This window comes from Somniosus microcephalus, chromosome 4, assembly GCF_052327205.1.
Source record: "Somniosus microcephalus isolate GS21.2 chromosome 4, FLI_Smic_1.0, whole genome shotgun sequence".
NCBI lineage: Eukaryota > Metazoa > Chordata > Chondrichthyes > Squaliformes > Somniosidae > Somniosus > Somniosus microcephalus.
The window spans coordinates 321,799,061-321,826,529 of record NC_140990.1 but is presented as its reverse complement, the minus strand read 5'-3'; the positions used below and the strand labels follow the sequence as shown (position 1 = coordinate 321,826,529).

The 27,469-nt window shown below is 43.9% G+C and overlaps 1 protein-coding gene and 1 non-coding gene across 4 annotated transcripts; both read left to right on the top strand.

Moving 5' to 3' along the window:
• The first annotated feature begins 7,230 nt into the window (after positions 1-7,230).
• On the top strand, positions 7,231-27,420 carry LOC147120665 (galectin-8-like). 3 transcript variants are annotated; one of them, XM_085986829.1, is made up of 5 exons: positions 7,231-7,471; positions 13,140-13,228; positions 16,941-17,148; positions 24,484-24,615; positions 27,122-27,420. In XM_085986829.1, exons 1-4 carry the CDS (start codon positions 7,445-7,447, stop codon positions 24,601-24,603), a joined length of 444 nt encoding a protein of 147 aa, XP_085842955.1. In that variant the 5' UTR covers positions 7,231-7,444; the 3' UTR covers positions 24,604-24,615; positions 27,122-27,420. The 3 variants fall into 3 exon arrangements, 2 of the variants coding, with proteins under 2 accessions (XP_085842955.1, XP_085842954.1); XM_085986828.1 differs by having other exon boundaries at positions 7,238-7,471; positions 27,117-27,420; XR_015078223.1 differs by lacking the exons at positions 7,231-7,471; positions 13,140-13,228; positions 16,941-17,148; positions 27,122-27,420 and adding an exon at positions 17,162-23,130 and having other exon boundaries at positions 24,484-24,571.
• Positions 13,339-13,410, top strand: trnag-ucc (transfer RNA glycine (anticodon UCC)). The gene has a single exon. It is a non-coding gene; the product is annotated as a tRNA-Gly (tRNA).
• Positions 27,421-27,469: the final 49 nt, after the last annotated feature.

Genomic DNA, 27,469 nt, shown 5'->3' with positions numbered 1-27,469 from the left:
TGCACATTTTTGAGGGACACTGGGCTCGAACTCAACTCCATTTCAAACTACAACAGCAATTAGAACAAATGATTCGCCGTTTTGAGCAAGAGATGAATGAAATAAAAAAGTTCTTTGTTACAGAGTGGGAGAATCTGGAAAGGCAACAGAAGCAACTGATGGAGAAAATGGAGCAGGAGCACACCAACCATCTGCGCGAGGAGGCCGAACGAATCAAAGCTGATTCAGGTTCTGAAGGTGCGTGCCATAATCTGGTGTCAGAAGAGTTAACGGTCAGCCAACTCCTTCATATGCTGAGGGACAAGACTCTGAAATGGGAAAAACTTGAACACGAGCTGCGATCTTCAAAGGAAAAGGGTTCGGAGCTCTCAAAAGTCATTGAGATGGCTGATGTGACGACACAGACTGAAACGACTGCAACAGAGCAGCCATTGGATGCCAAAAGTACGCTGACTCACGTCAATGTAGAACAACAGACCGCTGAAACAGCTGCTCCGGTAGAGGGATTGCATAGTCCGATCAATCAATCTCCAAAGGAAGTTGAAGTATTAAAATCGCAAATGAGGTCACTAGTAAACGACTTGCTGAAAGCCCAGAAAAAGCTGGATGCAGAGGTACACATGAAGAAGTCTCTTCAGGAAAGATGTCTGGATTTGGAACAAGAGCTGGCTAACGTCCAGCTGGGTATGGAGGAAATAGACGACCCTCTCACTGGTCTAGCTCAGGACGACACCGAATATTACCATGACCTGGTGGATGACACCGAATATTACGATGTCCTGTCCTGCCCAGCTTGTAACTTCGACTCCCAAAGTGCAGAAATCATGGAGGAGCACCAAAAGTCTACGGAACATCGGGAGAAGCTGGCTCTACGACGGAAACAGGAGGAAGAGAAGGAGGAACTGCGCGTGCAGCTGGCAGCTGTGGCAGCTGACAATGGAGCCCAGAGAGTCTCCAAGAAGCAGAAAAGGAAAAGTAAAAACAGAAGATGACCCATCTGAACCATTATCACCTCTACCAGATCACACACGTGGTCCCTCCGAACGGAGCCAAATCAGTTCGGAAGTTCAAGCTGTTAAATCCATGAAAGGACTATTGAATGAGTAACGTGAACCGACTACACCACAGAGATTGAATCTGTGAACTGTTTTCCGCAGAGACTGAATCTGTGATATGTTACGTTAAACATGAAGTTATATATGTTATTACGTTATGTTAAATGGGGGGATGACTATAAAGCTAAGAAGGGAGGAGTGTTGTGTATGTAACCTGTTCCACCTTAAGAGAGCTTAAGCCTGTTCCACCTTAAGAGATGTACTACTTTCTCAGGCTGCTGTAGACGTAATACCGGGGGTGAACACACCGGTATATAAGCACTGTGCAGTAATCTTGTATTCAGTATAGTCCCTACCTCCAACCAGTAAAGACCTGTTTTTATTGTTACTCATTAGTCTGTGTCTTAATTAACTAAATAATTCACAGACTTAACAGATGTCAGGCTAACTGGTCTGTAGTTTCCCGTTTTCTCTCTCCCTCCTTTCTTAAATAGTGGGGTTACATTTGTCACCTTCCAATCCGTGGGAACCGTTCTAGAATCTATGGAATTTTGGAAAATGACAACCAATGCATCCATAGAATCATTAAAAAATTACGATACAGAATGGGGCCATTCGGCCCATTATGTCCGTGTCGGAGCTACCCAGCCTAATCCCACTTTCCAGCACTAGGTCCGTAGTCCTGTAGGTTACGGCTCTTCAAGTGCACATCCAAGTACTTTTTAAATGTGATGAGGGTTCTGCCTCTACCACCCTTTCGGGCAGTGAGTTCCAGACCCTCACCACCCTCTGGGTGAAAAAATTTATCCTCATTTCCCCTCGAAGCCTTCTACCAACTACTTTAAATTGATGTCCCCTGGTTCTTGACCCCTCGGTCCTTCCTATCCACTCTATCTAGGCCGCTCATAATTTTATACATCTCAATTAAATCTCCCCTCAGCCTCCTCTGTTCCAAGGAAAACAACCTCAGCATATCCAATCTTTCCTCATAGCTAAAGTTTTCCAGTCCTGGCAACATCCTCGTAAATCTCCTCTGCACCCTCTCCAGTGAAATCACATCCTTCCTGTAATGTGGTGACCAGAACTGCACGCAGTACTCTAGCTGAGGCCTAACCAGTGTTGTATACAGTTCTAGCATAACTTTCCTGCTCTTATATTCTATGCCTCGGCTAATGAAGGAAAGCATTCCATTTGCCTTTTTTACTATTTTATTGACCTGTCCTGCTACCTTTAAGGATCTGTGCACATACACTCCAAGGTTCCTCTGTTCCTCCATACCTCTCAGTATCCTACCATTAGTTGTGTATTCCCTTGCCTTGTTGCCCCTCCCCAAATGCATTACCTCACACTTTTCCAGATTGAATTCCATTTGCCACTTTTCTGTCCACCTGACCAGTCCATTGATATCTTCCTGCAGTCTAAAGCTTTCCTCCTCACTGTCAACCACACGGCCAATTTTTGTATCATCTGCAAATTTCTTTATCATGCCCCCTACATTTAAGTCTATATCATTAATATATACAACAAAAAGCAAGGGATCGAGTACTGAGCCCTGTGGAACAGCCTTTCAGTCACAAAAACTCCCCTCAACCATTACCCTTTGCTTCTTGCCACTGAGTCAATTTTGGATGCAATTTGCCACTCTCCCTTGGATCCCATGGGCTTTTACTTTTTTGATCAGCCTGCCATGTTGTACCTTGTGAAAAGCCTTGATAAAATCAATGTAGACTACATCAAACACACTGCCCTCATCGACCCTCCTTGTTACCTCCTCAAAGAATTCAATCAAGATAGTCAGACATGACCTTCCCTTAACAAAACCATGCTGACTGTCCGTGATTAAACTGTGTCTTTCTAAATGAAGGTTTATACTGTCCCTCAGAATTGATTCCAGTAATTTGCCCACCACTGAGGTTAAACTAACTGGCCTGTAATTGCTCGGTTTATCCCTTCCGCCCTTTTTAAACAATGGCACAACATTAGCAGTTCTCCAATCCTCTGGCACCACTCCTGTAGCCAGGGAAGATTTGAAAATGTTGGTCAGAGCCTCCACAATTTCCTCCCTTGCTTCTTTTAATCGCCTCGGATATATTTCATCCGGCCCTGGCGATTTATCTACTTTCAAGGATGCTAAACCCCTTAATACTTCCTCCCTTACTATGTTTATCCTGTCCAATATCTTGCTATCTTCCTCCTTAACTTCAATGTCGGCATCGTCCCCCTCTTTTGTGAATACAGCTACAAAGTATTCTTTAAGTACCTTACCCACATCCTCTGCCTCCACACATAGATCACCATTTTGGTCCCTGATAGGCCCTACTCTTTCCTTAGTTATCCTCTTGCTCTTTATGTAATTATAAAAGGTCTTTGCATTTTCTTTGATTCTACTTGCCAGTATTTTTTCATGCCCTCTTTTTGCTTTCCTAATTTCCTTCTTAATTTCACCCCTTCACTTTCTATACTCTTCTAGGCTTTCTGCAGTATTGAGCTCACGATATCTGATATAGGCTTCCCTTTATTGCCTTATCTTACTCTGCAGCCACCTCTTTCAAAATCCTAGGATGTAGGCCATCACGTCCAGGGGATTTATCGGCTTTCAGTCCCATTAATTTCTCCAGTACTATTTTTTTACTAATACTAATTTCTTTCAGTTCCTCATTCTCACTAGACCCTTGGTTCTCCACTATTTCCAGGAAGTTTTTTGCGTCTTCTTCTGTGAAGACAGACACAAAGTATTTGTTTAATTTCTCTACCATTTCATTATTCCCCATTATAATTTCTCCTGTCTCAGCCTGTAAGGGACCCACATTTACTTTTGCTAATCTTTTCCTTTTTACATACCTATAGAAGCTTTTACAATCTGTTTTTATGTCTCTCGCTAGTTTACTCTCATATTCTATTTTCGCTTTCTTTATCAATAAAACAGTGTAGTTGATCAGGGGAGGGATTGAACCCGAGACCTTGGCCTTACTAGCACCATGCTCTGAGCTAACTGACCAGTTGAGTACTGGATTGACATCCAGCTGGATGACTTGTTTCTGATAGGTGCGGACTCCCCCATCATAATGGGTAGGCGAGGCTCTTTAGCCTTTGCTGCAGCCCACCTAGGAGAAGGTACTCCAAAGATAAAAATCGCGAGGAAGGCAGCAGGAAACCACCTGAGCTACTCTTCGCTCGTAAGTGGTTCAAGAATCTCATGTGTAAGACTTCACTTAGGACCTGCCCTAGGTTAGAGTACAACTGGGCTTAACAACCCTGCTGGATTAGAATCATAGAAATTTACGGCACAGAAGGCAGTCATTCGGCCCATTGTTTCTGCGCCAGTTGAAAAAGAGCTATCCAGCATAATCCCACTTTCCATCTTTTGCTCTGTAGCCCTGTAGATTACGGCACTTCAAGTGCATATCTTCAAGTACTTTTTAAATGTGATGAGGGTTTCTGCCTCTACCAGCATTTCGGGCAGTGAGTTCCACCACTATTCTCTGGGTGAGAAGATTTATCTTAATTTCCCCTCTAAGCCTTCTACCAACTACTATAAATCTATGTCCCCTGGTTTTTGACCCCTCGGTCCTTCCTATCCACTCTATCTAGGCCCCTCATAATTGTATACATCTCAATTAAATCTCCCCTCAGCCTCCTCTGTTCCAAGGAAAACAAACCCAGCATATCCAATCTTTCCTCATAACTAAAGTTTTCCAGTCCTGGCAACATCCTCGTAAATCTCCTCTACACCCTCTCCAGTGAAATCACATCCTTCCTGTAATGTAGTGACACAGTACTCAAACTGTGGCCGAACCAGTGTTGTATACCTCTGTGCTCTTAAATTCTATGTCTCGGCGAATAAAGAAAAGTATCCCGTATGCCTTCTTAGCCATCTTATCTGCCTGTCCCGCTACTTTCAGGCATCTTTGGACATGCACTCCAAGGTCCCACTGTTACTCTAAATTTTACGTTATCCTACCATTTATTGTATATTCCCTTGCCTAGTTAGCCCTCCCGAAATGCATTACCAACGGGAAGACTCTCAGAATGGAACCTGCCAGCAATTTGGGAGTAAAGTACTTCATGTTTGCACCTGTGTCGGTCTCGCAGAGTGAAAATGGCACGAGTTTACATTCCGTCTTTAGGATGAGACATTAAACTGAGGCGTCGGCTGCTCTCTCAGGTGGATGTAAACGATCCCATGGCACTAATTTGAAGAAGAGCAGGGGGGAGTTATCCCCAGTGTCCTGGCCAATATTTATCCCTCAACCAGCATAACAAAAACAGATTATCTGGTCATTGCTGTTTGTGCACATTTCCTACATTATAACAGTACTACACTTCAAAAGTACTTAATTGGCTGTAAAGCGCTTTGGGATGTCTTAAGGTTATCTGAGGAAGGATGTTCTTGCCATGGAGGGAGTGCAGCGAAGATTCACCAGACTGATACCTGGGATGGCAGGAATGACGTATGAGGAGAGATTGGGTCGATTGGGCTTATACTCGCTGGAGTTTAGAAGAATGAGAGGGGATCTCATTGAAACTTATAAAATTCTAACAGGACTAGACAGACTAGATGCAGGAAGGATGTTCCTGATGGCCGGGGAGTCCAGAACCAGGGGTCACAGTCTAAGGATAAGGGGTAAGCCATTTAGGACAGAGATGAGGAGGAATTTCTTCACCCAGAGAGTGGTGAACCTGTGGAATTCTCTACCAAAGAAGACAGTTGAGGCCAATTCATTAAATATATTCAAGAAGGAGTTAGATATATTTCTTAAGGCTAAAGGGATCAAGGGAGATGGGGAGAAGGCAGGGACAGGGTACTGAGTTTGGATGATCTGCCATGATCTCATTGAATGGCGGAGCAGGCTCAAGGGCCGAATGGCCTACTCCTGCTCCTATCTTTCTATGTTAAAAGGCGCTATATAAATGTAAGTCTTTCTTTTCCTAAGGGAGGAGAGACAAGACCTTGTAATGATCTGGAATGCACGGCCTGAAAGGGTGATGGAAGCAAATTCAATAGAAACTTTCAAAAGGGAATTGGATGAATACCTGAAAGGGAAACATTTGCACGACAATGGGAAAAGAGGTGGGGGGGGAAGTGGGACTAATTGGATAGCTCTTTCAGAGAGCCAGCACAGGCACAGTGGGCCAAACGGCCTCCTTCTGTGCTGTATCATGAAGAATCAAAAGTCTTGTGTCATGGAAGAAGATATTGTGTTGGGAATTCAAATACAGCAACAATCTTCCTTTTCTGTCTTGCACACAGTGACTGAAGGATCCATCCGAGAGAGGTTGGCAATTCACTCACTGTTTCTCTCAACAACCCCCTACCACTCTTACCAGTCATCTGAGATGCCAATGTTTGTGTCAAAGGCTACCAGATTTGGAAATTGAACAAATATGGATGAAACTTCAAATGTAAGAGAGAAAAAAAAACACCTTGGCCTTGTTTCAAACACTACTTCAGATTTTTGAAGGAGAAAGCAATTTTAAAAAAAAGTGCATTATTATTGCTGGAGAAGAAAAGTGGCAGTTAATTCCAAACATAAAAATGCAAAGGGGAGAGAGCTTCAATGAGCAGCCACAGGAAAGATGGCGGCGGTTTGCCATTGGGGCGGGAAGGCGGGAAAAAAGCAAGAGCGCGAGTGGGCGGCGCACGAGAAACAGGGAGCGCGCCAGAGTTTGAAATCAAAACAAAACCGTTGGAGAAAGCACGTGATCGCTTTCGCCCGCTCCCTCCCTCCTTCCCCGGGCTGGGACACTGAGAGCGGACCGAGTAGGGCGAACCCCATGGGCGGGGGTGGGGTGTCACGTGGTCCTCGGCGCTGGGACACTGAGAGCGGACCGAGTAGGGCGAACCCCGTGGGCGGGATGAGGTGTCACGTGGTTCTCGGTGCCGGCAGTTGCTGCGCTGGGACAGAGAGCGGACCGAGTAGCGTGAAGCCCCATGGGCGGGGTCACGTGGTTCTCGGTACCGGGGTTGCCAGGCTCCATTCCATCGGCAGCCAGCTGCTGGGCTGGGACACTGAGCGGACCGAGTAGGGTGAACCCCATGGGCGGCGTGGAGTGTCACGTGGTTCTCGGCGCTGGGCTACTGAGAGCGGACCGAGTAGCGTGAAGCCCCAGGGGCGGGGTGTCACGTGGTCCTCGGTGCTGGGACACTGAGAGCGGACCGAGTAGGGTGAAGCCCCATGGGCGGGGCGAGTGTCACGTGGTAGTCGGGCTCCCTCCATCTCCACCTGCTGCTGCCGTTGTTGTTGACGACCATTCAAGCCGCCATTATCCCTCAGTCCAGCGCCTTCCACCATTTAGCCAAGCAAGGCTCGGCGACCTCCCTGCCTCTCAGCAATCTAACTCTCTCACACACATTCTTGAAACTTCTCTTTATTAAAAAAAAACCCCAAATGAATATATTAAAGCTTCACCGCCCGGTAGGTAATTTTTTTGTGTTGTGACCAAAAAGTATTTATATATATATATTTCTTGTTTTTATATATGTTTAATGAATAAATGTCTCGATTTTATGTATATATTTTCAATGAATATGATTTTTGTATATATATAAATATATATTTCTTGATTTTTTATATATATGAATATAATGTATAAATATATATATTTCTTGATTTTATATATATGTTCAGTGAATATTTTTATATATAAATAGAACTTGATTTTATGTGTTCAATTATATAATTGTTATATATATATATATATATATATCAATATTTGGAATAAAATTTTAAGTCAAGTTTTTTTTTAAACAATACATCATATTGCATCTGTTCCACTCAAATCAATTTTTAAAAATCCTTGAAAGTGATGATTTCTAAATTGGTTTAAAATCAAAAATTGAAATGGGGGTTTGGAATAGTTAGGACTGCTCTCCTTGGAGCAGAGAAGGTTAAGAGGTGACCTAATAGAGGTTTTCAACATGATGAGAGGTTTTGATAGAGGAGAGAGAGAAAAACTATTCCCCCTGGCGAGTGGGTCAATACCAGAGGTTATAGATTCAAAATGAGCTAGAGGAGAGATGAGGAGAAATGCTTTTCACTCAGAGAGTTGTCGGGATCTGGAACGCTCGACCCGAAAAGGCGGTGGAAGCTGATTCCATATAAATAATATTAAAAGGGAGCTGGACGGGTACTCGAGGATGAGCAACTTACAGGGTTATGGACAAAAAGCGGCGATGTGGGACCAACAACAACTGCTCCTTCATGGAGGCAGCACAGGCCCGAATGGCCGCCTCCTGTGCTGTAAGTTTCTAGGATTCTCCATGTGTGATTTCCTCTGGTTATGTTACATTTTGTTTAGATCCAATTCCTTCTTGCGCCCCCAGCTCGACGCCCTGGTGAAACCGTTTGAAAGATAACGGGTTCACGGCTTCCTGAAGCGCTTCACATCTCAGCGAGTTGGTTTGGAAGTGGAATCAGTGTTAGAACCATAGAAATTTACGGCAAAGAAGGAGGCCATTCGGCCCATCGTTGTCTGTTGTGGTGCTGCTGGATGCTTGCAACCAATTTCACGCACAGCAAGCACCCACCCACAACAAGAAGAGAAAAATCCCCCACTGAGATGGTTTTTATAGAGTAGATAGGGAAAAACTGTTTCTACCAGCAGGAGGGCCAGTAACCAGAGGACACTGATTTAAAATAATCGGCAAAAGAACCAGAAGGAAATTAGGGGAATTTTATTTAGGCAGCGAGTTGTTGTGATCTGGAATGCGCTGCCTGAAAGGCTGGTGGAAGCAGATTCAGTCGTAACTTTCAAAAGAGAAATGGATAAATACTTGAATAGGAAGACATTGCAGGGCTATGGCGAAAGAGCAGAGGAGCGGGACTAATTGGATAGCTCTACCAAAGAGCCGGCACAGGCACGATGGGCCGAATGTCCTCCTTATGTGCTGTATCATTCTACGATGAACTCGTTGATCTGTTTTTGGGGGTGTTGGTGAAGGGGTAAATGCCGCACCTCGTTTTTTTTTACGATGTAGAGTCGACGGGGACCGTTTTTGACAGCGATGGCTTCATCCAGTTGACTGATGACGTTACTGCCTTTGAGAAGTTCATGGTTGTCACATAATCAGTGGCGATAAAGTGACATTCTCTACCTTCATCGAAAGAGACTGTGGGAGTCGGGTCCATTCCGGATTCACGTTCTGGGGAAGTCATGTTACAAATGACAGCTTTTGACTTTATAACATTGGCTCATTAAATATATTCAAGGAGTTAGATATATTTCTTAAGGCTAAAGGGATCAAGGGGTATGGGGAGAAGGCAGGGACAGGGTACTGAATTTGGATGATCAGCCATGATCTCATTGAATGGCGGAACAGGCTCGAGGGGCCAAATGGCCTACTCCTGCTCCTATCTTCTATGTTTCTATGTTTATGCTGACCACGCTCTCCTGCGTCATCACGATAGAAAAAGCCACTACTTCATAATGTCATTTGTTTTCACCTAAAGCCTAAACTAAGCTAAGCTACTGTTTGATAAGATGAACAAGATCCTGTAAGATATACAATCTTCTTTAGTCAACATCCTACACATACGGTTGGAAACTACAACAAGAACATACAAGAAAGAGAGAAGAAGAAAGAACTTGCATTTATACAGCGCCATTCACAACCTCAGGACGTCCCAAAGCACTTTACACCAATCGAGTGAAGTGCGGCCACTGTTGTAATGTAGGGAACGCAGCAGCCAATTTACGCACAGCAAGATCCCACAAACAGCAATGTGATAATGATCAGATAATCTGTTTTTAGTGCTGTTGGTTGAGGTGTAAATATTGGCCCAGGACACCATGGAGAACTCCCCCTGCTCTTCTTCGAAATAGAGCCATGGGATCTTTTACGTCCACCTGAGAGAGAGCAGACGGGGCCTCGGTTTAATGTCTCATCCGAAAAAAACAGCACCTCCTACAGCGCAGCTCTCCCTCAGTACTGCCCTGGATTGTCAGCTTAGATTTTTTTGCTCAAATCCCTGAAGTGGGACCTGAACTTAAGATCTTCTAACCCTGAGGCGGGGGTGCTACCACTGAGCCACGGCTGATTTCAGATCCCTCTAGTAGCAATCGGGAGCAGGTCGAACGACCTTTCATTGAGCCATTGGGGCTCCTGCCATTCAGGCAATGGAAAATGCATTCTGCTATCTATATTGCAATCTTTTGAAACTGAACATATAAGACAAACATTTGTAATATCTGGAGTAAGACGGAGCTCCTGAAGTTGCCACGGTTTACGCTGCAGTTTGTGAAGAAGTGGATAAAAAGGTTGTGGAATCCAAAAACCAGGACAACATTTAAGAGTAGGTTAGATAAGTGGTTGAACTAAAAAAGGATAAAGGGATATGAGATCAGAATGGGCACATGGGATTAGGAGTACTGCTCATGTGGACGATAAACAGACTAGTTGGACAAATGCATCCTGTTTCCGAGTTGGAATTTCTATGCAGGCTCCTTAACCTAAATGGAAATGAGCAAATACTTTTTTCTAGGAAACGCGGGTGAGCCCTAAGACTAACTTGATTAGAGTGCCAAATTAAATCAGGCTGATGAAAAAGTGCTTTGATCTCACTGGCTTGAGGAGCTGAAACCAGAGCCATCAAAATTGAAAACTTCAGTGGCAAAAACTGGATGCCTTGCCTGAGCCGTGGGCATGACATGGAGTATTTTAACATATTTTAACTGATTGTTGCAAGTAGGGTTAGATTCAGTCCTGAATCAGACATTCTTTTTTAATTTTGTGCTCATTAAGAGATGTGTAACATTTCTTCAATTCCCACATCAGTCATCAATTAATGCTGAATCGTTGCCATTTCTTTTGTTGCTGTGGGCCAGTATCCACTAGACACTTGAGTTTCGCTCAGGTCTCGGATGTCAAATACCATTTTCTATTGCACTGCTTTGGACATACCCGGGTTTCCTGCTAAAGGTGATTTCCGTCATTTCCGCCACCTCCAGCGTGATCCCACCACTAAACACATTTTCCCCTCGCCTCCCCTTTCAGCATTCCGAAGGGACCGCTCCCTCCGCGACACCCTGGTCCACTCCTCTATCACCCCCAACACCCCTTCCCCTTCGCCCGGCACTTTCCCGTGCAAGCGCAGGAGATGCAACACCTGCCCTTTTACCTTCTCCCTGCCCACTGTCCAGGGCCCCAAACACCCCTTCCAGGTGAAACAGCGATTTACTTGTACTTCTTGCAATCTAGTACACTGTATTCGCTGCTCACAATGCGGTCTCCTCTACATTGGGGAGACCAAACGCAGATTGGGTGACCTCTTTGTGGAACACCTCCGTTCAGTCCGTAAGGGTGACCCCGAGCTTCCGGTCGCCTGTCACTTTAATTCTTTGCTCCACCCCCACTCTGACCTCATTGTACTCGGGCTCTTACACTGTTCCAACGTAAGCTCGAGGAACAGCACCTCATCTTTCGATTAGGCACTTTACAGCCTTCTGGACTCAACATCAAGTTCAACAATTTCAGTCCATAACCTCGGCCCCTATCCTTTTTTTCCATTTTTTTCCTCTCACATGGCAGCTGTTGATCATTACACCATTGCCATTTACACTTCATGTAGAGTCATCTTTTGTTTCTTAACTTGTCCCATTACCATCTCCTTTTGCCGTGCTCCATCATCCCTTTTGTCTCTTAACCTCTCCTGCCTTCCATCCTATCACAGACCTTCCCTTTTGTTCTTTCCTCCCCTCCCCCCTCTCCCAGCCCCTACACTTGCTTAAAACCTGTTCCATCTCCAACTTTTTCCAGTTCTAACGAAGGGTCATTGACCTGAAACGTTAACTCTGTTTCTCTCTCCACAGATGCTGTCTGACCTGCTGAGTATTTCCAGCATTTTCTGTTTTTATTCCCCATTTAATGTAGGCCAAAAAATATCATAATCTCTTCCTTTATCCCCCTGCTCATAAATCTGAGTTAGAAAAGCACTTCACCACGCCGATCCCTCTAGGGTTCCCTTTTTGTTACTTAGACCATATCCAATCTTTCTACCAGCCATGGATGATGTTTCATTTGGCAGGCCTGCCTTGGCAGCTGCAGCCTCTATTCCCTTGCCAAAACTTCTAGCTTTCTTGCCTTGCGGTACTACTTTTAATCAGTCTCTAACAATGTACGGAGAATACAAATTTAGGAGGAAGAAAGATTACTTAACTGGGTATTCTAAGGAGCATACTCTACATTGCCAAATAACCATCCCTTCATAGGAATGCGGATAATTGGTGTATTGTCTTTCCCGGGAGATGCTGTAACTGAAAATGAACTCGAGCTCAAGGATAGGTCTGGTCCTTGTATACCAGGCCAGAGTAGGAAGAATTCCATTGGGAAGCCCCCGTGGTCATGACATCACAAAACGTCTTAGAGGGAGATTGTCCCCTAAGTATTGATGCATTTAAGGGGAGGCTAGACAAGCATATGAGGGAGAAGGGAATCGAGGGTTATGCTGATAGATTCAGATGAGGAAAGACAAGAGGAGGCTCGGGTGGAGCATAAATGCTAGCATGGACTGGTTGGGCCGAATGGCCTGTTTCTATGCCGTATATCCTAATCCTATGTAAGTGTTTGCAGAAACAAAGATGGCTCTACAAGGTAGATAATCTTTATTTTAAGCAGATCTTCAAATGCTTTACTTATTTTAATATGAAAACATCGCTATTCTAATTTATGTATAGTATATAGAATTTTTGAATTAATAGCTTCTTTGTATTTCTCAAAATGCAAATAGAATCATATAATTCTACAAAACAGAAACCGGCCAGTTGGCCCATCAAATCTGCCAGTTTTAATTTCCCATATGAGACATCTAATTCTATTCTTTTTCTTCCTCTTCATACCCTTGATGATAACTCATTTTAAGTAACTATCCAATTCCCCTATAAAAGAATTTATGAACTCTGCTTGCTGATTACTGCCTGGAGTGTTTTTAATTTACTGTCACCTTAGAATATCCTGATCCTCCTTTTTAGCATTTTTATTGTCTGATGGGAATCGTATGGCCCAAGGATCCCAAAACCAGGAGTTGGTCCTGGTGTTTAATCATGATTCTGTCTGTCTGTTTATGTGCTGTACATCTTATGTTTCAGATAGTTCCTTGTACCGCAAAATTTGATGAAGAATTACGTGAAGAGTCAATAGTAGTTATTAAAGGAAAGTTGACTGATGATCCTCTGAGGTAACTTGACCATATATGCCCATATTCATTTTTATTATCCAATGATAGCATTTTGAGAAGAAATGAATCATATATAAGTAAAGAAACACTTGATTTCTCTCTGGCAGTGAGCGATGGTGGTATCGTGGTGAGCATAGCTGCCTTCCAAGCAGTTGTCCTGGGTTCAATTCCCGGCCATCGCAATTCAAAATTTCTTAACTCCCTTACATCTGAAACTCCGAGATTGGAACCGAATTTGATGCTGCTCAGAGGGATATAATTTCCAAAGCACAAGCCGGCATAATTTATAACGTTAAGATCTCCACGACTGGAGAATTTTAGCTGTGAGCAAAGATTGGATAAGCCGGGGTTTGTTTTCTTTGGAACCGAGGAGGCTGAGGGGAGATTTAATTGAGGTGTATAAAATTATATGGGGCCTAGATAGAGTGGATAGGAAGGACCTATTAGCCTTAGCAGAAATATCAATAACGAGGGGGTATAAATTTAAAGTAATTGGTAGAAGGATTAAAGGGGAGTTGAGAATTTCTTTTCACCCAGGTGGGGTTCTGGAACTCACTGCCTGAAAGGGTGGTAGAGGCAGAAACCCTCCCCGCATTTAGAAGTACTTGGATATGCACTTGAAGTGCTGTAACCTACAGGGCTATGGACCAAGAGCAATGAAAGTTCTTCTTCTTAGGCAGTCCCTCAGAACCGAGGATGACTTGCTTCCACACTAAAAGTGAGTTCTCAGGTGACTGATGAGTCCAATGCGGGACCTACAGTCTCAGTCACAGGTGGGGCAGACGGTGGTTGAAGGGGCGAGTGGGTGGGGTGCTTGGGTTGACGTGCACTCCTTCCGCTGTTTGCGCTTGGCTTCCGCTTGCTCCCGGCGAAGAGACTCGAGGTGTTCGGCGCCTTCCCGGATGCTTCCCCTCCACTTTAAGTAGTCTTGGGATTCCCAGGTGCCAGAGGGGATGTTACACTTTTTCAAGGAGGCTTTGAGGGTGTCCTTGAAGCGTTTCCTCTGCCCACCTGGGGCTCTCTTGCCGTGCTGGAGCTCTGAGTAGAGCGCTTGTTTTGGGAGTCTTGTATCGGACATGCGGACGATGTGGCCCATCCATCGGAGCTGATCGAGCGTGGTCAGAGCTTCGATACTGGGGATTTTGGCCTGAGCGAGAACACTGACGTTGGTGTGCCTATCCTGCCAATGGATTTGCAGGATCTTGCAGAGGCAGCGTTGGTGGTACCTCTCCAGTGCTTTGAGGTGCCTGCTGTACATGGTCCATGTCTCTGGAGCATACAGGAGGGCAGGTTTCACTGCTGCTCTGTAGACCATGAGCTTAGTGCCGGGTTTGAGGTCCTGGTCTTCAAACACTCTCTTCCTCAGGCAACCGAAGGCTGCACTGGCACACTGAAGGCGGTGTTGGAATTCATCATCGACATCTGCCCTTGTTGACAGTAGGCTCCCAAGGTATGGAAAGTGGTCCACGTTGTCCCAGGGCTACGGACCAAGCGCAATGAAAGTGGGATTAGGCTGGATAGCTATTTTTCGGCCGGCACAGACACGATGGGCCGAATGGCCTCCTGTGCCGTAAATTTCTATGATTCTATATTCATAACATTTGCATATGGGTATCTTGTATTTGTTAATTTTCAAAAAATTTAAGATAATGTAGTTGTAAATAGAGGAATCACCATTTAGGTGTTGAGTACAACATTTGTTCCAGAAATCTCATGAGCACAGTTTGGGGTGAGTGAATTGTATAAATCATGATTGTATCTGGGATACATTCCAGATAAATTGGGAACATTCAATTGTACCGCAAGTAAGGTATGAAGTATTTCGTTTTAGAATAAATGTAGTTTTTATTGCTATTTTGTAGATACATTTAATGAGGACTGTTGGAAGCACAAAGTACACATTAATACATGTTACTTTGCCTGAGGTAGCTTCTGGAGGGAATTGGCCAGCGTCTTGAAAATCCACCACATTAGGAGAGAAATAGGGGAAAGAATCATTCCCAAACCGCAGCATTTTAATAATTTGTGATTTTCAGCTTTATATTTTACAGTTGTAAAAACTGCACACTATAAATATATTAATGATATTACAACCTAGATTCCTTTTCTTCATGACTAAGCATTTCCTCAAACACTTATTATTCCATTTTGTCCACCCTCAACTCCAATTTACCAAGTGCAAAAAGCGCATGCGATTTTTCATCTCTAAAGTTAACACTATTCGTGCAGCTGCCTGTGCTGTTTCCTCTCCTCTGCTCCTGACCTTCCCCAGCCTCCCATCCATTCCATTCCTGTTCCCCCGTCAGTTTCTTCCTTATTTGCCCCAGGCTCATCTCTGCTATCAGAGAGCCATCTCCTGCTCCTTTGACTTCTTCCCCACCCAAGACCCGGTCACTCAGTTTCCCCTCCTGGCCCCGTTGCCAAGCTGGCAATGTTAATGGCTCCCTGTCCAATATCAAGTCATGGATGAGCCACAACTTCCTTTAACTAAATGGGAAGACCAAAGCCATCATTTTCAGCTCACACTATCAACGCTGCTCAGTTGCCATTGACTCCATCCTCCTCTCTGGCCACTCGCTCAGGTTGAACAAGACCACGCAAAACCTTTGTGCCCTTTTTGACCTGGAGGCGAGCTTCAAACTCTACATCTTATCCATCGACAAGACTGCTTGTGCTTACGCCATTTTTTTTTAGGGTTTCCAAGGCTTTTTGCCAAAGCTATGGCCGGCAAGCAGGAGGACTCCCGTGGAAATTCGGCCCCATTACATTTAAAACCCTCATCTTCAATTCCCTCCAGTTTCACCCAATCTCTGTCTGCAATTTCTTGCAGCACCCTTCAGTCCTCTGACTCTGGCCCCACCCTTCACCCCACCATTGGTGCCAGAGACTTCAGCTGTCTGGCTCCAGTTTGTGGAACTGCTCCCTGCACTCTCCACTGTATCTCCATTTTGAAAAACCTCGCAAAACCCATCTTTTTGACCAAGCATTATTAAACATCAGTATATATTGGATTATTTTGTTTTATTCCTGACCAATCTTCTGTGTGTGTTGGTTTAAACAAAACTAAAGTGTCAGTCACTAATCAGGCAGAAAGTGGAGTACAGGAAACTCTCGATTTACTGGCACCTAAATAACCGGAAATCCCTGTTAACCGGCAAAATTCAGGAGTAGGTTCAGGTAAGTTTTACTTCATATTAGTGGCCGTTCCTGGATCTGTGGCTGTGTAACTGGGGCTCCTACACTTGTTGCTAAGCAACAGGGACGCTTGGTCTGTGGCCGGAGTTCCTGCACATGTTGCTAAGCAACAGGGAAGCCTGGATTTGTTGCTGTGTACGGAGCTCTCGTACCTTTTAACTATACCTCTCTGTAATCCGGACTTTTTGATAAACCGGCACCACGCCGGTCCCGTCGGTGCCGGATAATAAAGAGTTTCCTGTATATGTGATCTAATGAGGGAAGGATGAAAACTCTTGAGGCTCAGTAACATGTAATAAAAGTCCTGATAAAGAGAATATCAACGTGTGTTATGTTTTCCCTATTCCACGTACATTTGAAATCAAGAAGTTATTTAGTCGTCCATTTCCATGCTGTGTAAGGTCACAAATTTGCAATGCTACTAACTGCAGCAGCTTCCAGTTACTAATATCAGTTATTTGTAGTGCTTTGTAGTCGATAACATTGTTACCTCTTAACGAGAGTATCTTTTCTTTAGATTCGATGTTAATTTTCAGAGGGGCGACCATCCCGATGCAGACATTTTATTCCATTTCAATCCCCGTTTTAAAGAGGAACTTGAAAAAGTTATCTTTAATTCTCGGGGACCCGATGGTTGGGGATTTCAGGGTGAGAAGTATGAAAAGATTGCTTCCAGAGATTCTCCATTTAAGCTGGTATTTATGGTGTGGAACAACTCTTTCCAGGTACTGTCTTACCAATCTTATAAATAATATGTGACTTGTTTTATGAGGGGAAAAAACTAAATGAGAACAGACAATAATCTGGAATAATAATTTATCTTCATTTACCTAGTTCCTTAAACTATGAATATTTCTCCAAAGGCAGCAAAGCTCACAAATGTGGCTTGTGTTATGTTTGACTTGTTTGCTATTCATGCTGACACTGGATGTCAAAGGTGGAAATGTATTTTACTCCAATCATTGACACCTCTCCCCTCACTAGCCAGTTAATCACCCCCCACCCCTAAATGTATGTATGTCCATATGCAGGATAACATGGTGGCATACCAACCTGCAACACTCGGAACGGTAAGATATGGGTTTATGCCAGCAATCCCTTACATCTCTGATCATGTCACTGTGTGCAAGTGCTAAGTAGAGGCCAAATACTTACGCACAGGGTGATCTGCCTTTTCCGGGCTCTTCTTGCACCATGAAGTTGTTTCAGTACCTTCAGCTTATGCCAGTTATGGGTGTATTAAGGATTTGATTCATAAGGGTGCTGGAGTTGGGTGAGTGAGGGAGTCGTAACTGTTTTCTAAAAAATCAAACGTTTGTTTGTTTCACATTTACTGTTACTGTTTAAAATCTAAATTTCCCAGCCTTAAGCAGGGATATACAAGGCCTACAATTCAGAGCAGCTGAAGGCAGTTAATTAGGAAAACTAGATTAAACTGGTTTTCCTGTAGCAGGGCCTATAAAAACAGGCTTCGCAGTGTGATTTGCACTGAGTGCGGTTTGAACAGAGTGCTGGAGTTGGGTGAGGGAGTTAGGTGAGGAGTGGAAGGAGGAGCTCCCTTGCTTCGCCTTTGCTTTTCCTAACTTTTCACCCTGTAGGAATTGGTTCTTACTTTACACCAAGGAAAGAGTCCGAGAGTGGGAGCAGTCAAACAACAACTGCAAAACCGTTAAAGTAACGTCACAACCAGGGAAGGAGCTGATTGGTAAGTAGGATCTGGTGAGAATTTCTACAGTCCAATCGTTAAAGTAAAAATAAGGTCTCTAGTTTAGAGTAAGTATTGTGTAAAGTAGAGTAAGTATTGTGTAAAGTGAAGTAAGGTCCCTAGTATAATTAATATTCTTTAATATAGAGGAATTAAAGGGAGTAAATTAAGAGTAGGACATGGTAGGGCAGCTCGGCAGCGTGGAGTGGTCCTCCTGCACTATGTGGGAAGTCAGGGACACTTTCGGTGTCCAGGGCGAACACGTATGCAGGAAGTGTCTCCAGCTGCAGCTATTCAAAATCTGCGTTTCGGAGCTAGAGCTGCGGCTGGAGTCACTGTGGAGCATCCGCGAGGCTGAGATCTACATGGATAGCACGTTTAACGAGGTGGTCACACCGCAGGTAAAGAGTGCACAGGCAGAAAGGGAATGGGTGATCGCCAGACAGAGTAAAACAACTAGGAAGGTAGTGCAGGAGTCCCCTGGGTCCATCTCCCTCTCCAACAGATTTCCCATTTTGGATACTGCTGGGGGAGATGGTTTCTCAGGGGAATGCAGCAAGAGCCAAGTCCGTGGCACTATGAGTGACTCAGCTGCACAGGAGGGGAGGAAAAAGAGTGGGAGAGCAATAGTGATAGGGGATTCTATCGTAAGGGGAACAGATAGATGTTTCTGTGGCTGCAGACGTGACTCCAGGATGGTATATTACCTCCCTGGTGCCAGAGTCAATGATGTCACTGAGCGGCTGCAGGACATTCTGAAGGGGGAGGGTGAACAGCCAGAGGTCGTGGTCCATATCGGTATCAACGACATAGGTAGAAAGAGGGACGAGGTCCTGAAAGCAGAATATAGGGAGCTACGAAATAAATTAAAAAGCAGGACCTCAAAGGTAGTAATCGCAGGATTACTCCCACTGCCACGTGCTAGCGAGAGCAGAAATATGAGAATAGACCAGATGAATGCGTGGCTGGAGAGATGGTGTAGGAGGGAGGGATTTAAATTCCTGAGGCATGGGGACCGATTCTGGGGAAGGTGGGACCTGTACAAGCTGGACGGATTACACCTCGGCAGAACCGGGACCAATATCCTCGCAGAGGGGGTTTGCTAGTGCTGTTGGGAAGGATTTAAACTAGTTTGTCAGGGGGTTGGGAACCTAAGTGTGGGCCCAGAACGGAGAGAAACAAAGAGTCATAGAGTCATAGAGTTTTACAGCACAGAAAGAGGCCCTTCGGCCCATCGTGTCTGCGCCGCCCATCCATCCCTGTCCAGTCTAATCCCATTTTCCAGCATTTGGTCCATAGCCTTGTATGCAATGGCATTTCAAGTGCTCATCCAAATGGTTCTTGAATGTTGTGAGGGTTCCTGCCTCTACCACCCTTTCAGGCATTGAGTTCCACATTCCAACCACCCTCTGGGTGAAAAAGTTCCTCCTCAAATCCCCTCTAAATCTCCTGCCCCTTACCCTGAATCTATGCCCCCTTGTTATTGACCCCCCCACTAAGGGGAAAAGTTCCTCTTTATCTACCCTATCTATGCCCCTCATCATTTTGTACACCTCAATCAGGTCCCCCCTCAGCCTTCTCTGCTCCAAGGAAAACAACCCCAGCCTGTCCAGCCTCTCTTCAAAGCTGGAAGTACAAGTTAGAAAAGTAGTCAGCAAAACTAGTAGGGAGCAGAAACAAAGGCCAACAGTAAAGAAGGTCAAAGTGCAGAAAAATATTAAACAGGCAAAGTTGAAGGCACTTTATCTAAATGCACACAGCATTCGCAACAAGGTGGATGAACTAATGGCATTAATAGAAGTAAATGGGTATGATGTAATTGCCATTACAGAGACATGGTTGCAGGGTAACCAAAGCTGGGAACTAAATGTTCCAGGGTACTCAACATTTAGGAAGGACAGACAAAAAGGAAAAGGAGGTGGCGTAGCGCTGCTAATAAGGGATGAGATTGGTACGGTAGAGATAAAAGATCTTGGTTCGGCAGATTGTGATGTAGAACTGGAATCAATTTGGGTGGAGCTAAGAAACACCAAAGGGCGGATAACATTGGTGGGAGTTGTGTATAGGTCACCAAACAGTAGTGGTAATGTAGGGCACAGTATCAATCAAGAAATTACAGGTGCATGTAACAAGGGCAATAATGGGGGACTTTAATCTACATATTGACTGGGCAAATCAAATTACCACTAATGGTGTGGAGGACGAATTCTTGGAATGCATGTGAGATGGTTTCCTGGATCAGTATGTGGAGGAACCAACCAGGGAACAGGCTATTCTGGATCTGGTACTGTGTAATGAGAAAGGGCTCATCAATAATCTTGTGGTAAAGGGGCCTTTAGGGACAAGTGACCATAATATGATTGAATTTTACATTAAGTTTGAGAGTGATGTAGTCCAATCTGAAACTAAGGTCTTCAATCTAAACAGAGGAAACTACAAGGGTGTGAGGGACAAGTTGGCCATGGTAGATTGGGAGACTACACTAAAAGGTATGAAGGTGGACATACAATGGCTAACATTCAAGGAAATAATGCATAATTTGCAACAAACATATATTCCTCTAGGGCATAAAAACCCAAAAGGAAAAGTGATCCAACCATGACTAACAAAAAAAATTAAAGCTAGTATTAAGTCAAAGGAGGAAGCTTATAAAGTTGCCAGAAAAAGCGGTCAGCCTGAGGATTGGGATCTTTTTAGAAATCAGCAAAGGGGGACCAAGAAATTGATAAAGAAAGGGAAAATGGAATATGAGCACAAACTAGCGAAAAATATAAAAACGGATTGTAAAAGCTTCTATAGGTATGTGAAAAGGAAAAGACCGGCGAAGGTAAATGTAGGTCCTTTACAGTCAGAGACGGGAGAATTTATAATGGGGAATGAGGAAATGGCAGAGAAGTTAAATAAATACTTTGTTTCTGGCTTTACGGAGGAAGACACAAAAAACCTCCCAGAAATACGAGAAAACCAAGGGTGTGGCGAGAATGAGGAACTTAAAGAAATTATTTATTATTAGTAAAAAAATAGTACTAGCAAAATTAATGGGACTAAAAGTCGATAAATCCCAAGGACCGGATGACCTACATCCTAGGGTTTTGAAAGAGGTGGCCATTGGGATAGTGGACGCATTGGTTGTCATCTTCCAAAATTCTATAGATTCTGGAACGGTTCATGCAGATTGCAGGATAGCAAATGTAACCCCGCTATTTAAGATAGGAGGGAGAGAGAAAACGGGGAACTATAGACCTTTTAGCCTCACATCAGTAGTTGGGAAAATGCTGGAACCTATTATAAAGGATGCAATAACTGGGCACTTAGAAACTAATAGTAAGATTGGGCAGAGTCAACATGGATTTATGAAAGGGAAATCCTGTTTAACAAATTTATTGGAGTTCTTTGAGGATGTAACTAGTGGAGTAGACAAAGGGGAACCGGTAGATGTGGTGTATCTGGATTTTCAGAAGGCCTTCGATAAGGTCCCACACAAGAGGTTGGTGAACAAAATTAGAGCACATGGAATTGGGGGTAATATACTAGCATGGATTGAGAATTGGTTAACAGACAGAAAACAAAGAGTAGGGATAAACGGGTCTTTTTCAGGATGGCAGGCCGTGACTAGTGGGATACCGCAAGGATTGATGCTTGGGACCCAGCTATTCACAATCTATATCAATGATTTGGATGAGGGGACTAAATGTAACATTTCCAAAGTTGCTGATGATACAAAGCTAGGTGTCAGTGTCAGTTGTGAAGAGGATGTGAAGAGGCTTCAAGGGGATCTTGACAGGCTCAGTGAGTGGGCGAATACATGGCAGATGGAATATATATGAAGTTATCCACTTTGGTAGGAAAAAATGGTGAAAGATTGGGGAATGCAGATGCTCAAAGGGACCTGGGTGTCCTTGTACATGAGTCACTGAAAGTGAATGTGCAGGTACAGCAAGCCATTAGGAAGGCAAATGGTATGCTGGCCTTCATTACAAGGGGATTTGAGTACAGGAGTAAAGAAGTCTTACTCCAATTATATAGGGCCTTGGTGAGACCACACCTGGAGTACTGTGTACAGTTTTGGTCTCCTTACCTAAGGAAGGATATACTTGCCATAGAGGGAGTGCAACGAAGGTTCACGAGATTGATTCCTGGGATGGCGGGACTGTCGTATGAGAAGAGATTGAGTAAACTAGGCCTGTATTCTCTTGAATTCAGAAGAATGAGAGGGGATCTCATTGAAGCATACAAAATTATTACAGGGCTTGATAGGGTGGATGCTGGGAGAATGTTTCCCTTGGCTGGGGAGTCTAGAACCAGGGGCCACAGGCTCAGGATAAAGGGTAGGCCAATCAGGACTGAGATGAGAAGAAATTTCTTCACATAGAGGGTGGTGAATATTTGGAATTCTCTACCCCAGAGGGCTGTGGAGGCTCAGTCATTGGGTATATTCAAAACAGAAATCAATAGATTTCTGACTAGTAAATGCATCAAGGGATATGGCGATAGGGCCGGTGAATGGAGTTGAGGCAGAAGATCAGCCATGAACTCATTGAATGGCGGCGCAGGCTCGAAGGACCGAATTAGCCTACTCCTGCTCCTATTTCTTATGTTCTTAAGGGATGCCCAAAAATCGCTTTCTGAGCTGAATGTTGATCTGAATGAAGCAGCTGTGTAAGAAGAATTAGAACGAGCTGAGGATGCATCGTTGATCCACTTTCTTCTGTTAGCACCGGGTTAAATAAGCTCTGGCATGTTATCAAAAGTTAGGTGGTTTAGTGTCTTTCGTTAAGGTGTCCAATTTGTAAAGCTACTTCACTGCAGGAGTTCCTCAGGGCAGTGTCCTAGGCCCAACCATCTTCAGCTGCTTCATCAATGACCTTCCCTCCATCATAAGGTCAGGAATGGGGATGTTCGCTGATGACTGCAGTGTTGAGCGCCATTCACAACTCCTCAGATAATGAAGCAGTCCATGCCCGCATGCAACAAGACCTGGACGACATTCAGACTTGGGCTGGTAAGTGGCAGGTAACATTCGCTCCAACAAGCGAGAGTCTAACCACTGCACCACATTCAACGGCATTACCATCGCCGAATCCCCCACCATCAACATCCTGAGGGTCACCATTGGTCAGCTTAACTGGACCAGTCACATAAATATTGTGGCTACAGGAGCAGGTCAGAGGCTAGGTATTCACCTGTGAATGTCTCACCTCCTGACTCCCCAAAGCCTTTCCACCATCTGCAAGGCACAAGTCAGGAGTGTGATGGAATACTCTCCACTTGCCTGGATGAGTGCAGCTCCAACAAGACTCAAGAAGATCGACACCATCCAGGACAAAGTAGCCCACTTAATTGGCACCCTATCTACCACCTTAAACATTCACTCCCTCCACCACCGGGGTACCGTGGCTACAGTGTGCACCATCTACAAGATGCACTGCAGCAACTCGCCAAGGTTTCTTCGACAACACTTCGTAAACCCGCGACCTCTACCACTTAGAAGGACAAGGGCAGCAGGTGCATGGGAACACCACCACCTCCAGGTCACACACCATCCTGACTTGGAAATATATCGCCATTCCTTCCTTGTCGGTGGATCAAAATCCTGGAACTCCCTCCCTAACAGCACTGTGGGAATACCTTCGCCACACGGACTGCAGCGGTTCAAGAAGGCGGCTCACCACCACCTTCTCAAGGGCAATTAGGGATGGGCAATAAATGCTGACCTTGCCAGTGATGCCCACATCCTTGGAACGAATAAAAAAAATATATTCCATTGCATGATTAACTTAATGACAGTGGTAAAGTAAAAGGCAGACAAAATTTACTGCACGTCAGTGCTGGAGCAGTAATTGCAGATAAATAGCCCACATTTACTGCTTAAATAGGCTTAATGACTGCCCCCAATATAACTCTCCCGAGATAAAAAGACAAAGCTGCAAATGCTGGCAATCTGAAATAGAAACAGAAAGTCCTGGAAATGCAAGGCAGCAAATGTAAAGAGAAAAGGCAGGTTATGATTTTTCAGGTGTGTGGCCTTCATCCAAACTGATATCTCTGAAGCAGAGTGTGCTGTTTCTGAAAAATACTGCCCAAGATTTTTTTAAATGTAGCTACATTTGTCAGACTTTAATCCCTACAATATGGATTGGCACACTAGATAGAACTGCAGGTGTAGCATTGGTGCCCTTCATTAAGTTATATCAGCAGCTACAATTTATGTCAGTTGTTGCTATTTACTGCAATGCTATCTTTAATATACGGCGTTAGACATACGTAGGAACAGGAGTAGGCCATTTAACCCCGAGCTTGTTCCGCTGGCTTTTTTTTTGAGAACTAATGCATCTTTTAAAAACTGTTTATTTAGGTGTCTGTGAATGGTCGACACATCCTTGACTATCCACACCGATTAGAAGATTGGAAGCCTGATACTGTTATAGTTTTTGGAGATATACAAGTAGAAAGTATTGATGTTCTCAAACTTTGAGGCTGAGACAAGGTAAATATAACTTGTGTAATCACATGAGCACTAAATGAAAGTTGTGAAGGAAAGGTTATGGGACATGTGGTTTACAGAAGTAGTGCAGGCTGCTTAATTTATGAATATTGCAAGTTTGAGTGAATATAAAAGCCATGAAATGATTGGATTATTCTCTGTAAACCATAGATTCCCAGTAAATAATCTATTTGTGCAGTTTTCTTTTAATTGGTGATTTCAGTTGGCATCATCAGTGTGCACTTAGTGAGAGGCAGGTGCATAGGCAATTACACACCTTGGCCTTGAGGGATGGGTTAGAACCGACTCCGAGAAGGATTTCAACTAGCTGGCCTTGGTGGTGTTGATGCCTACTAACCTGAAAGGTGCCTGGGGGTAATTTTAACTTTTGTTGACAGTTCAAAACAGGTGATAGCGGGTCAGCTGCCTGTTATACACCTCTCCTGATTTTTGGAAATGAAAATCAGAAGGGGTTTTATGATGGGTGGCAGATCCGATAGCGCTGATTTTGCACTATCGGTAAAAGTTAAAATGGCCCCCTTCTCTCCGTTTGAGCACTGCACTGTGGACAAAACCCTGTTCATGAAACAAGCTTTCCAAATACATGGGTTGAGGTAAAAAGATTGCACTACAGCTGGGCTAATATCAGCAGGAGTCATTTACACTAGTTAAGTGACTGTTAAGCCATTGAGAGATGTGAAAGCAGCATGATCAGAGGCACGTTACTACTGGCCAGATTCGTCTCTTCTTAGGCAGTCCCTCGGAACCGAGGATGACTTGCTTCCACATTAAAAATGAGCTTGCAGGTGACTGATGAGTCCAATGCGGGACCTGCAGTCTCTGTCACAGGTGGGGCAGACGGTGGTTGAAGGGGTGGGTGGGTGGGGTGCTTGGGTTGACGTGCGCTCCTTGCGCTGCCTGCGCTTGGCCTCCGCTTGCTCTCGGCGAAGAGACTCGAGGTGTTCGGTGCCTTCCCGGATGCTTCTCCCCCACTTTGTGCGGTCTTGGGCCAGGGATTCCCAGGTGTCAGTGGGGATGTTACACTTTTTCAAGGAGGCTTTGAGGGTGTCCTTGAAGTGTTTCCTCTGCCCACCTGGGGCTCTCTTGCCGTGCCGGAGCTCCGAGTAGAGCACTTGTAGTGTGAGCATTAATGCAGAAGTGATGAAAGGCTGCTCCCAGCTGGAAACACGAGGGATTTCATGTGGAAGAATACTAGTGTTAAACCCAAAAGTTAATATTCCTAGAACCAAAAGCACAAAACATACCTGAATACAAACCATTAGTGTGTTTTGTAATTATATTTATGAATATTTTATATGTACTTAGAAAGGAATGTCATAATATGTATTATGCCACAATTTAAATAGGTAATATCTAACTTTAATATAACACTACCATCAAACTTTGCATGTTTATTTAATTTATTCCACCACCATTAATCTCCTGCACATCCAATTTATTGTACTGCCATTAACCCCTGCATTTATATCCAATTTATTATACTGCAATTAAAATCTTCATTTATAATTAATTAATTTGTAATTTATTATGTTGGAGTTGAACACTGCATTTAAATCCAATTTATTCAACCACCATTAATCTCATGCCATGTACAGCCAATCCATGACACTACCATTAACCTCTGTATTGATACTGAATTCATTACACTGCCATTAAACTCTGCAGCCTGGCAATTCCTGAGTCCCCAGTGTGGCAGTGTAAGTGCCCGATGCGTAAGGGAACCTATGCATGCCGAAATTGGTAGAGGCTGACCTCTTAAAAATCCCAGGTTCAGTTCATTTAAATAGCGCTGCTAGGCAAGGTGAGAGTCCCGCCAGCAGGTGACCAGATACGTTGGGGGACGGGGGGTCACAGGCCTGTTAAAAATTCCTGTCCCTGCAAAGGTGCAATTGGCAATTTCTGCCCTCCCTCAACCCAGCAATTCCTGGGCCTGCACTTGTATTACACCCGCATTAATCTCATGCATTTATACCCAATTTATCACAGTCACGAAACTGCATGTGTCCCCAATTTATTATACTACCGTTAATCTCATGCATGCATGACAAATATATTCCACTACACCGTCCAACTCTGTATACCCATTTTATTACACCACCAGTAATCTCACGCTCGATTAGCCAATTTACTACAATGCTATTAACCCCTACATTTATACCCAATTAATGACACTACCATTAATCTCATGCACGTATACCCAATGATCCCACTGTCATTAAACTCTGCATGTATCCCCAAGTTATTACACTACTATTAATGTCACACATTCAATTCCAATTTATTGCACAGCCATTAATCCCATGCATTTATACCCTTTTTTATTACAGTCATTAAACTCTATGTGTATTTCCAATTCATTCTGCTACCATTAACCACTGTATTTATACTCAATTTATTAAACTGTCTTTAAACTATGACTGTATATGCAATTTATTATATTACCATTAATTTAATCTTGTATATCTTTCCCCAAATCCTTTTAGAACAGCTGATAAAGCAACAGAATGGAACTGCTAAAGCAAAGTTGAATTACACGTCAAGAGTAAAAAAAAAAAATAGCAATTTATCAGCTTCTGCATTTCATTCTTCTTATGTTTGGAAATGTGTTAGTTTGTGTGGTGACTTTAGATCCATTTCCTACAATGCAGATATTGATTCATTTTAAAGATAGTGGAATGAAACGGGAGCTGTGTTGGGTTTTGTTGAAGAGTTACTCCTGTTTAGCTTCAGTGTTCAGCCTACATGATTTTCTGCTGGACTATTAAAATAATATCCTCTTTAACAAATTGACTATATTCACTGCGTTTTTATTATCACATTGCTTTCAAAATAGGGA

Bases quoted from the DNA above. Each gene is read 5' to 3' on its own strand.
- LOC147120665 (XM_085986829.1), top strand. From the start codon at position 7,445: ATGAATATATTAAAGCTTCACCGCCCG. The intron at 7,472-13,139 runs GTAGGTAATTTT...CTTATGTTTCAG, and splicing joins TATTAAAGCTTCACCGCCCG to ATAGTTCCTTGTACCGCAAA. The intron at 17,149-24,483 runs GTACTGTCTTAC...CTGTTTATTTAG, and splicing joins TGTGGAACAACTCTTTCCAG to GTGTCTGTGAATGGTCGACA.